The sequence below is a fragment of the Sander lucioperca genome, chromosome 18, assembly GCF_008315115.2.
Source record: "Sander lucioperca isolate FBNREF2018 chromosome 18, SLUC_FBN_1.2, whole genome shotgun sequence".
Lineage (NCBI taxonomy): Eukaryota > Metazoa > Chordata > Actinopteri > Perciformes > Percidae > Sander > Sander lucioperca.
In genome coordinates, this window is record NC_050190.1 from 18,923,333 (window position 1) to 18,935,710 (window position 12,378).

Consider the following 12,378-nt stretch of genomic DNA (forward strand, 5'->3'; position numbering starts at 1 on the left):
GATTAATTTTAAAGTTGACAACTAATCGATTATTTGATTATTCAGCTCCACCCACACACACACACACCCACACACTCACTCACTCACTCACTCACTCACTTCTTTGCTTTTTTTTTCTGACTTTCACTATGTGATGTGGGTTTCATGTAAAATTGCATGCTTGTAATTAATACTCCAGTTTTTTTCACAATGATTCATGATGAACAGCATTTGGAAATTATAACAATATAAAAGTCCCTAGGGGAACTATTCAGTAAAAAGAATCCATTACACAAACAATTAAAAGGCTCTAATCAAACCTGGCAAGCACAAAGAGGTGATTAACACCTCTGTGCGATGACGTATTTGGTTGGGAGAACACAGGCCCCACAGAACCCTCAGAGACAGGAAACGCAAACATGTAGCTGAGGCTTCTGTGACGAAAACAAGCCACAGAGGCCGGTGTGAAATGAGTCACACAACGCTGGCCTCTTTTAAAAGACTAGAGGTGTCCTTTAAGGAGAGGAAACTGCCGGTGGTCACCGTTCCACTTGAGAAATACACAGATCTCAGAGTACCAGGAGCTCATTTGACTATGATGAAGGGGGAGATAAAAGTTCTGCGTGGCAATCTTTTGTTATGGAGGTAATGACCAATAATATGTTCCTCTGTTATTGCTGAAAAGACCAATTTTAAAGATATTCCTTCTGGTGAGGAGTGGGCTGGTTTACATAACTTTCCATTAAAAACATTTTTTCATCATGGGTGCTATCACCTTCTCCTCAGTCATAACCTACTCTGGAAATGATATGTGGACAATGTTTAAATAGTCAAACTTATTCTTTAAAAGGATCACTTGAAGGAAATAATTTAGTAATTACCATTAATAATTATCTATTTAAAAAGTATATATAATATATAAACTAATATTATATAAAAATATATATATATATATATATAGCCATGCCAGAATAGTTTAAGCTTCTGATATGATGACAATGACTGATTTCTCTGGTTCATATCATTGTAAATGATATTTCTTCAGGCTTTGGGATGTTGGTGGGAAAAAAACAAAACAAGCTAAAGACAAAGGCACCACACTGATGGGCATGTTCACTGGTTTCTGACATTTTATAGGCTAAACACAGAAATAATTGAAAACATAGTTAAGAAATGAACTGGTGATTAAAACGAGACTAAGAGTCTCACAGCTCTGTGAGGCTGTACCTTGGTGACTGGAGCGAAAATGCTAACGTCAGCATGCTAACATGCTCACAGTGACAATGCTAACATGCTGATTAACATTGTCAGGCCTACAAAAAAAAGTGTAGTTCCTCTCTAGAGCCATGCTGCTAGTGTAGCGTTCTGTGGTTCAAGCTTCTCTGAAATGTGATTTGATATTTTCACTGTAATGAATATGTATGAGATTTTTTCACTTTTTTATATATATAATTTCACTATAAATTGAATATGTTGTATGATATTTTTCTATATATATATATACTTTTTTTTTTTTAAATATTATATACTGTATATGCATCATGCTTACTGTAGTGTCCACTGTTGTGACTGCAGCAGTTTGAACATGTTTCGTTGATGCAGGCTCCTGTGCCTTGAGAACCACACACCCTTGGGGTCCCAAAGTGATGATGACTGACCCACAGCCTCTCTTTAGCAGCTCCTGACCGGCCTCATGTGCTTCCTCCACACCAGTCACTGAGGAACCAGTCAGCAGCTCAGCCTGTAAGGAGACCAGAGGAGCAGAGGTAACCCACTGCACACGTACTGTATAATCACATAAAGAACACACTCTTCATTTAAACATTCATCTCACTTAGCATGATGATGATGGGACACTATTTCTAAGAGATTTCTCTTCTCTAGTTCAGGGAGCTACTGTACGTTAATCAGAGGTTAGGAATTAAAATGAAAGATAAGGCAAAACCAGCACTTGTGTGGCATCATGGAAATTCCCTAAGGCAAACACTCTGTAACAACGAGTGTGTGTAACATGCAAGAAGTCAAAGCAATGCCTTGAAATCTTCCCCTAAAAAAAGAAAATCAAAACTAAAAGCTTGTTTTGCCTCTTAAAAAGACACACCGAGAAACTGGAAGGGGTCTAGACCTCCTTGTCACGTTAGATGGCTGAGAGATGTATGTTTTCACTTAAAATTGGTCAAAATAAAATACACTCTGCAGGGAAGAAAGTCCAAGTTTTATGAGGTATGGGGTCCTTTTTTACGTTATTCTGATAACTTGAAGTATATAAAAGACTGGGATGACCAATCTTAGAAAATAGGTTACACCTCTGGTTTAGTACGGTCTTCTCTATCTGTGACAGAATGATGACTTTAGGTGTAGCTCCTTTTTTATTTTTATTTTCCTTTTATTTTTTGGATAAGGTGTACTGTATAATGTTTGTCTATTTGTTTAATAGTTTAAAATATTTTTTTTCCTTTTTTGTAACCACAAGAGGGATCTGTTTTTGTTGTGTAACGTCTGTTAAATACCAATAAAAAGAACCTAAAAAAAAAGACACACCGAAGTGCATCACAACCATGTACTATGTCCAAGGATCCCTAATTAGTATATTACAAGTCTTTTGCTCGCTCGCTTTAGTTCACTGTTTTGTATTAACGGTTCCGTGATGAGTCAGCTCTTGATCGCACAATGACTGTTGTGGTCGGACAGACTCATAAAAAAACACATTCAGTCGGTTAGGGATTTGCTAGATCCGTCAGCAGTCTGCGGGCCAATCATTTTCAAAGAGCCGAGTCTCTGACTACGCTGGTTCATCTGGCTCCGAAATGACTGAACAGTGACGAAGCAGGACTCTCCAGCTGATGTTTCTGCAGCTGATGTTTGAGGAACTTCAAGGAAACTCAGAACCACAGCAGTTCTCTCCAGAGTAAGTGGCGCCCTTGATAAAGATGAGCCACGTTATTATAATGTTTTCTTCTGGTGATTAAAGGCAATTGCATGGCAAGTTTATATGCAAGCATAGCTGAGGCTTTAGAGAACATTCTGAGAGAAAGTCAGACAAAGTCAGTCCATGTCAGATTATTCATGCCAATTTTCTTTTTTATATTGGATTGTTGATACATTAGACGTTAGATTGTTACATGTTGCGTGCCAGCTAACACATTAACAGAAGTTTTAAGAAGATTAGGGCTTCAGTTTGGCTTAGGTCATTTTCTATTGAGGGGGATTCGAATTATTGGCCGTCGTTATTTTAAAAGACAATTGTTCATTACAACAACAAAAAACTAATTAACAAAAAGAAGAAAAAAAAAAACTAACTTTTTGGCAGTGAGTGTGTGTGTGTGTGTGTGTGTGTGTGTGTGGGGACCACCTGATCCCCCCCTGTCTACGGGCCTGGTATTAAACAATTGCTTTGGCTCAGTTTTCACAAGCTTCAGTGTGTTGAATCCACTTGCTGAATTATTTTTCTTCGAACAACATGCTGTCCTTAAAACACAAAATAACATTCCTCAATAGACAGACACTTCATATTAGTTTCAGTGTCTATAACAGTGTCTGCAGGCATTTATCTTCATTTCCCTGGCGAGCCACATTGCAACATAATTGCTACTTTATGACCACTGCCATGCATTTCAAATAGTGGGGGAAAAAAGAAAAAAGAAAAGCACTTTCTTTCCTTCGGATTACTGTCAAAATGCTACAGTATATAGTGCACATTGTTGTTTAATATTATATGCTTCTAGGCATTACCGTATTGTATTTTGGATGAATACAGTAAATATTACAAGTGATTTCAATATTTAAGGTTTTGGTGTCTTTAGTAGAAACCAACTTTGTGGTTGATACAGAACAAAAAAAAGTGAATTGATGCAGTGAAGTATGCGGACAGTCATCATTTTGTGTTGGGTGAATGCAGGGTTTACTGCAGTAGGACTCCATCGTTTATATATTTCAAATAATATTCAATTTAAAGATTGGAGATGTCATTCTTAGTCTACATCATTTGGAATACTGACATTTGTATGAATGCATTTTTTTTTCTTATTAGAATTTGTATAATTATGAGGAAATGACCACTGCAGGATAAATTACTGTTTGACATAATTATCTGAGAACAATTTTGTGAGGTATTGCTCAAATTGTTTAGATGTTTTAGAGATGTGAGATTTTGAGAGCAAAATTCCAGTATATCATTTTTGTGATAAGAGTCCGGCAAATTGAATCTCTGTTGTGAAATTGGAGCCAAAGAAATAGAAATATACTGTAATATATTGCATTTCCTATTTACGTTTTCTCTCCCCTCTATTTTCTTTTTAAAATTATTTTTGGGGCATTTTTAGGCCTTTCTTTGACAGGACAGCTGAAGAAATGAAAGGGAAGAGAGAGAGGGGGAATGACATGCAGCAAAGGGCCGCAGGTCGGAGTCGAACCCGGGCCCGCTGCGTCGAGGACTGAACCTCCACATATGGGCACCCGCTCCACCAACATAGCTATCCAGGTGCCCAGTTTTTCTGTTCTTTTGTTTTGTCTCCAAAACATTTTGTTGCAAACTTGCATGGACATTGAATGCATCCTGATGTTTTCCTTTTGCTCACTTGTCTTCTCTGTTAAGTCTATTGCATAAATTGTTTAGCACTGTATCACACTAATAAAAAAAGAGATTATACTAACACAATCAAGATCAATCAAGAGGAAAACATATTTTTTTATACATTTGTCAAAACCATGTGTGGAAAGAAAATGGAATTTGATTAGTGTTCCTCGTGAACTTGAAAAAAAATCAAACACGATGTGGAATTAATTTTATGGTGGACTTCCCCTTTAATTTGCTGCAGCAATTACAGGTCTAAAATCCATGTGCTCTATAAATACTAGCAGCATGAAAACATACAAGACAATTTATCACAACAACACATTTCTTGTTTTCTTGATGCTACGATCATGCTTCTATGAAAGTGAGTGTGAGATCTTTCAGGTCTGTGGATGCGGAACCATTGAGGCGCGTGAGGTCCACCGGTGGACATCAAACACTATTCCTCTCCCTAAAAAGCACTTCAGCGTAGAATGTGGGCTGTGGATCAAAGAGGGCCTGCACTTTGTCATCCTTAAGCCCCCACCCCCCCCCAACCTTCAGCTTGAGCATAGTACAGTGAGACCACACACAAACACACACGCACACCTGTACAGAATGTGTGTCAGCTATAACCCCGCACGGTTCACACTAGCGTTGAATAAGGGTCTGAGGATCTGATCCCCTCTGCTTTTATGTTCTGTCAAAAGGAACAATGACCTTGGACAGTTCAAAAATAAACCACAGAGTGTATCGGTGCTTTTAGAGCCCGCAGCCACCCCGGTTTTGTCGGATGCCAGGAGAGAAAAAAGAGCCGTTTTGTTAGTCATCAGCTTCCCACCAGGGCAGGGAATCAATCTACCTCCCTCTGTGTACAAGAATATGAGAAAGTTGAATTATGGCTCTCTTGCTTGCTGGCTGTGTGTGTGTGTGTTTATCTCTAACAGACTAACACACACACACACACACACACACACACACACACACACACACACACTGCACAAAGCCTATGCTGTATGGAGCTCTTGACAAGAGTGTATATGTTTAGGCATATTACCAAAAGCCAGGTGGAATTAATGTGCTGTCATTACAGTCATTTTGTACTGTACAGTTATAGTTTTGAGAGCGAGTTTTTTCACTTTTGCTTTCCACAGTGTTTAAATTTAAAACTGAAGTTTAAAAAGAAAAATGATTACATATCTCTTACTGATGACAAATGTGTAATTCTCCTTCCTGTAAATGAGTAACTTAATTTTATATTGGTATATTAATTATATTGGTATATTGTGTCTAATTAGTTGGCTCCTGCATCAGTTTGTCTTGACCAAAGCCGTTTACATTGCTATATTTTCCTTAAATACAATGATTATACATTTGAATAATTGGATCTTTATAAGCCTTATACCATAAATTGTTTGAGTAGGAATGTGGGCAGGGTAATATTTTCTTATGGTACATGAACGGCAGTTAAAACATTTACAGTCCTTGGATGGACAGGACACTCTCCTGGCTGAATCATCAGTACAAACAATGTGAAATTTTATTAAAATATTAGTAGATTAAAAAAGTTACACAGCTCAACAGCTCAAAACTCAACGCAACAACAAAACATCCAATAACATGGTATGTAACCATATTTCAAAAATAACTATTTTCAGTAATTAGAGGAATTCTTTCCAAAAAAGCAAGGCACACTGCTTTGTTAAAGTACAAATATGAAAATACTTTTATAATACTATATCTTGGCTACATGATTAAAAAACAAGACCAACAGTTATCCAACTCACTCGACCTCCTGAGACAAGCCAATACTTTCAGCAGCTGTTTCAATCATGCATGTGATCATTTGTGCAGCAACATCTGGCTCTCCTATTACAACAGTCACAACTCAATGGATGGACACTGAGTCAAATATCATAGAAACATATGTACTTATTAGGGCTGTCAAACGATTACATTTTCTTAATCGCGATTAATTGTTGAATTTCTATAGTTAATCGCGATTAATCGCATGTTTTATCACATGATTAAAATTCTATTATTTTGCATTTCAGAACAGTTTTTAAGTACATTTTAACAATGGAAAGCCATTCTTACCAGTGTATCTTGATTGGGAATCAAATGAATGCAAAGAAAGTTACTTTATGAACTTGATTTTAAGATTTGTATTTGTTTATTATATATTTAATCTAGTCACACATTTGAATTTAACAACAACTTTGAATGCACCACGAGGCTGTAAATTACCAGTTTCATTAAACGCACCGTCTGTGTTTTTCCGACAACAGCAGCTGCAGATTGTTACATCCCGGTGTTGAATCCTCTACAGTGAAATACAGTCACACTTTACACTGTTTAGCGTTAGCTGTCAGCATTGTAACCGTGTTTAATCCAGCTACTAGCTAGCGGTAGGCTAATGTTAGCTGCTGTCGAGTGTAGTGTTAACTAGCGTCATGTGCAGCGATGTTTCTGTTTCCTGTAACGTCTGTTTCAGAGCATCAAAGAGAAGAGCAGGCATATCAGTGGCACCAGAATGAGGCACCGAAATCGGCGTTGCTATTCCTGCAGCAGCAGGATGTGTTACGAGGAAGTACGGCAAAATAGTAGCCTGTTAGGCACGACGCAAAGCCGAGTGAAGTGAAAATAAATAAAAAAATGGCGGCATGCGATTAATACGATTAAAAAAAAATGAACGCATTATGCTCGACCCTTAATCGCATAGTGATTAATGCGTTAATGCTGACAGTCCTAGTACTTATATAAATATAAGATCTATATCGATTTGCTTTAAACAATATACAACATGTAAATGGAAGAAAGAAAGAAGAAAATAAACATAATAAAGTAAGTAAAACTGATGGTGTTGAAATGATGAAATAATCTTGTTTGTAGTCCTGATAATGAATAGTTTTTTTGTACTTTAACAAAGCAATGTCTTTTGGGACTTTTTTGAGTTCTTTTTGTGTATTGAGTATTGTGCCTACCTGTGCATAAGAAGCAGCTGATTTGTGTTGTCAGATCCAAGTAGCGCTTCCCCCTTTTTTATTGCAAGTCTAATAACATCAAGCTACTCCGGTACAGTAGAAATAGTTATTGTAAGTAACTATTTACTGAGTTTTGGAGCTTTAAACTTTTAATCAATGATTAATGCTGCTTAAAAGAGTTGTTTAACATAAAAAGTATCATGTTAAGTATTGTCCTCTTTTCCTTTTTGCATTGCATTATATCTAAAATGCCTGTTGACTGTTAGTCAAGATACTGTATGTGAAGCAAATAAAAACAAATCTTAATTCATCTTTACCTGTCCCTGAGTGGGATAAATTAGTGCCCTTTCCACCCCTGCATACTGCCTCATATATATATATATATATATATATATATATATATATAAACATATACATAACATGACTGTACCTCCATGATCTGACCAAAAAAAAATGTTGCGCTTTCGTCAACTCTCCCTTTCATGTCCCCACACCTGGCTACAACTTCTCTCCGTGCTGCATCACCACATCCAATAGAGACTTCAAGACAAACTCACATCCACTTTATCCCCGAGGGGGTGGCTGACTCAGCCAAAGAGCACATCTGCCTTGTTGTTTTTACTACGATTCCCATCTAACCCTGCCCCCCGAAACTCATCTGTCATCACCTGACAGTCGAGACGCGAGGTGCCATGACACTAGTTTCTACCGTAAAAGGATGGAGAGGTACTGATTTCCCTCTTCGTACCAGAGGGGTTTACATGTATGGCTGAAGGCTACAGTGGGGTTATTGATGTGCTGGCAGGGGTCATGACCCAGGAGACACAGTTGAATCATTGTGAAAACGTGTGTGTGTGTGTGTGGGCGGGCGGGCGCTCACAACATCTCAAACCTCTGATCTTTTCCTTTCACAGAGAATATGAGAATAAATATTTCAACCTACCTGACTCAGGGCTGCACTTCCAAAGTTACTGTTTAACGGGTTGGTTTAACAAGTGTTGACACATTCAAACAGCAGCTTGGGTTGATTTTACCAATCATGACTTAATCAGGGTTTCTGCAGGTTTTACCAAGTCAAATTTTTAAGACCTTTATGAATGGAATTTAAGACCTATATCACAACATAAAAGTACAACAAAACAGAGAGTCACAAAAGTACATGCAAAGTAAATAAGTGTATTCAAATTGAATTAAAGCGACACAGAGTAATAATAATCCGTACATATACAGCAAATTATATTTGGACGAGCGATAGAAAGAACTACAACACCACGGAATAAAAAAAAAAAAAAAAACATTTCAATGTGCATTGCACATAGAGTTACATGGACGTAGGAAAATAAAGACCTTTTTAAAATTATTTAAGACAATAAAACACAATACTTCAACTACTACAGCGAATTTAAGACTTTTTAAGGCCTAAAATTTTGATTTAAGACCCTGCGGAAACCCTGTTAATTGACCATTCACTAAGATGAAGGTTGTGTCTTTTTTCCTAGCCTTTCCAAAACCAAAATTGCCAGCGCAAAGTTCAAGGAGTAGAATAAACAGTGTGTTCCGCTCTATTGTAAGCTGCAAAAGTTAGCATGTCTGGCTAACTAGCTAACTACCTACAGTAGTAACCACATTTTACTTCCAAGGCCAATGAGTAACTAAGTACATTAGTTTGTGTACAGGTTACACCATGCATGGCCAGCACATCCACTGTGTAGTATTACCCCACTGGGTGAAAGCCACTCTTGAATGTTTTCAAAGTTTAAGCTAACATTAGCTGCTCTCTCCTGCTTTTTATTGGATTTGGGAAGTAACTCCAGCCAACCTAAGCCAAGATAGTGTTAAGTTAACACATCTGTTTCTTCATTTCCATGTTTTCTACATAAATTTGACTGACTTTTTGCCTGGGACATTCAGCTTAGCCTCAGTCATTTAATATGATACCATAGCCATTAAGTACTGTACATATTCAAGACTCCCTTTTACAGAGATTTTGTTTTTAAAAAAATGGGTCAGCTGGAATCATTAAAAGTCAGCCGGTGACAGAATTTCCAAGTAACTCACGGAGCTAATGTTAGCTTAATTACCTAGCTAGCTACACTGATTAAACCAGATAGGGACATTTCAGCTAGCTTAAAATGCAAAGCCTGCTTTTGTTTACTTTGTCTCTGTGTGAAATTGAGAACCCATCTTCTGACTATGAATTTTGATAGTAAATCTACCACAGATATCACTGTAAACTGCACGTGTGCGGTGCAAAACCAGAAAACTGGTCAATTCAGTAACCACGATTTTGCTGTGTAGGACTGGTCTTAGTTTCCTCTCCACTTGTTATGTGAGTGTATAGGTGTGTGAGAAGGCAGAGTTATTGTGTGAGGAAGCCTAAATGCTGCTGTGATAAATACCGTGAGGTGTGTGTGTGTGTGTGTGTGTGTGTGTGTGTGTGTGTGTGTGTGTGTGTGTGTGTGTGTGTGTGTGTGTGTGTGTGTGTGTGTGTGAGAGTGAGAGAGAGATATTCATCACCTCAGACTCATTACAGCAAAACACATCAGAGGCTCTGTAGAAATCTTTATCCAAGTCAGGAATGGCCGGCGCTGGGTTGAATATTGTCTTCACTGTAACAAAAAAAACCAGGCAATAACCCATATTATTGTCCACAGTGTTAAACATTATAATCTATAAGTGACTCAGGATAGCATGCAATCATTACACGGGGTTAAAAAAATAACATTGTTCCCAGTTATTCCCAGTTAAAGGGATACAATTGTGATAGTGTCCCTCACCGACACATTTTACAATTGTGTGACATTTCTTTTCCATTTGCTAAGCTTCACTGTCAAGGTCTGACATTACCTTAATTAAACTTTCAATGGGAACAAAGGCTAGCAGGCTACCAGCGGGAATTGCTCTAGCAGGCAAAGCTCAAGTGGATAAGCTTCTATAAAAAGGCACCTTTTAAACGATTAAATTAGCATTCCCTGGAAAAGAACACTGGAGAAAAAAAAAAAAAAAAACGCTGGTGGAAACGGCCTCACATCCTGCAGCTTTTTGTGGGGCGCTGGAACCCCTGCAGTTATAGTATAGTGTGTGTGTGTGTGTGTGTCAACATGACGCTTATAACCCTTTATAGTATGTATGTGTGTCTGTGTGTGGGTGAGACGAGTTGTGACCCTTTCTCTGTGTGTTCAGGAGCACAAGAGAGGGTGAGAGCGAGAGAGAGAGCAAGAGTGTTTGTCAGAAGTAATCCTCTGTATGTGTGTTGCACATCACTGTCTTATGCATATTCATGAGCAGAGAGCATTAATGCATCTAATACCATGATTTCTGTGTATGTGTGAGGATAAGCCCAGCTTGACGAAGCGATTAATTCTGATATCTCTGTGTACAAAATAAAGCTTCATGCAAGTGTGTGTGTGTGTGTGTGTGTGTGTGTGTGTGTGTGTGTGTGTGTGTGTGTGTGTGTGTGTGTGTGTGTGTGTGTGTTTGTGAGTGAAATATATGTTCAGTGTTGGTGACATCAAAGTCTGTTGTGCAAAAGTGTGTGCCCAGTTGCTATGTGAGTGTGTGTGTGTGTGTGTGTGTGTGTGTGTGTGTGTGTGTGTGTGTGTGTTTGCGTGGGCACATAAGAGAGCAGCTGCGTGGGTTTGTGCAGGGCTTTGGCCACCTGGCGCTTTGAGGTGGATGCTGGGCTGCTCGCTAGAAAAAGTGGAATTAACGTTTCTCTCTCTTTCAACACACTCATACAGTATACTGTATGTATACCCACATGAGCCAAGGCCATGTCACCAAAACGTGACACAAGGCTCTTTCTGAGTCCTCTTCTCTCTCTCTCTTCTCTCTCTCTCTCTCTCTCTCTCTCTCTCTGTCAACCGAATTGCACCTCGGTTTCCATCACTTTGGTTTCCAAGACAAGTGCGAGATCTCTGAATTGTGATGCCTCAGTTTTGCGTAAAAGGAGGGATCTCTGTCTCCCCCTTCGCCGGTTGTCAGCACTCTATATCTGTTCCTCTTTCACTACAAATGGTTCCTTAAATAATAAGGCTGGTGTTATTCTAGTTTGTTTTTTTTAAACTGTTAACAAAAGCCATGACAAGAGCTAAGACGTCAGTCCGTCTCTCAAAGTTTTCCAACTTCCCTACCCTGTCTGTGCCACTCAGTTCCACACCCATTGGTTCCTACTGAAGACGTAAATCTTTTAAGGAAATAATCACAAACCTTTTTGTGACCTTTGCTGAATTTGTATTCAGTATGTAAGCAATGTACAGTACAGCTTTATAACAACACACATAAAACATCCTTGAGGTGCTCAGATTCATAACATTTTGAACATTTAGAGTGCCATGGCTGATTGAGAAGACTCAGTCTGCTGATGAGGACTGTGTGATGCACTCCAGAACAGTTACAGAATAGACCCGGAGGTGAGATTGTTTTGTCAATTAATTAATTTCATTATAAGGTTCAGCAAATTCCTTTACTAGCTAGGTAAGTTGCATTTATTTGGTACTATTTTCAGCTGCGTAGTAATACACATTTGGTGCTCAACTTTTCAGCAGCAGGACGTTGTACTGTATGTGGGATTGACTCAAAATAAACTGCAGTGCGAGTGTTCATGGCAATGAAGGAACGTGTCACCCAGTGCAACAGTGTGGCTCGTTGATGTGTTTTTAATAGTTTTTGGACAACAATGGAGCTCTATGGCCCTTGTTAGTAGGTTTTGGTCTTTTCCTGGGATCTTTTGATATGAGAAATAAACAATTAGCTCAGCTTCAGAGTCTATATATCGTTGGAATTTATTTGAAATTCAATCTAGTGAAGACCCCTTTTAAGCTATCTTTTGTCCTTGGTCTGCCTAAGAGTGCCTGAAGGATG

General features: G+C 38.4%; 1 protein-coding gene across 2 annotated transcripts in view; it reads right to left on the reverse strand.

Moving 5' to 3' along the window:
- Positions 1–12,378, reverse strand: part of rbks (ribokinase) — a 38,738-nt gene that overhangs the window by 10,389 nt on the left and 15,971 nt on the right. For both annotated transcript variants that reach the window (XM_031321304.2, XM_031321305.2), the window contains exons 7-8: positions 10,033–10,124; positions 1,529–1,720 (exon numbers count right to left, since the gene is read on the reverse strand). In XM_031321304.2, coding sequence (XP_031177164.2) covers positions 1,529–1,720; positions 10,033–10,124 — 284 coding nt within the window. The remainder of the gene's footprint in view (positions 1–1,528; positions 1,721–10,032; positions 10,125–12,378) is intronic.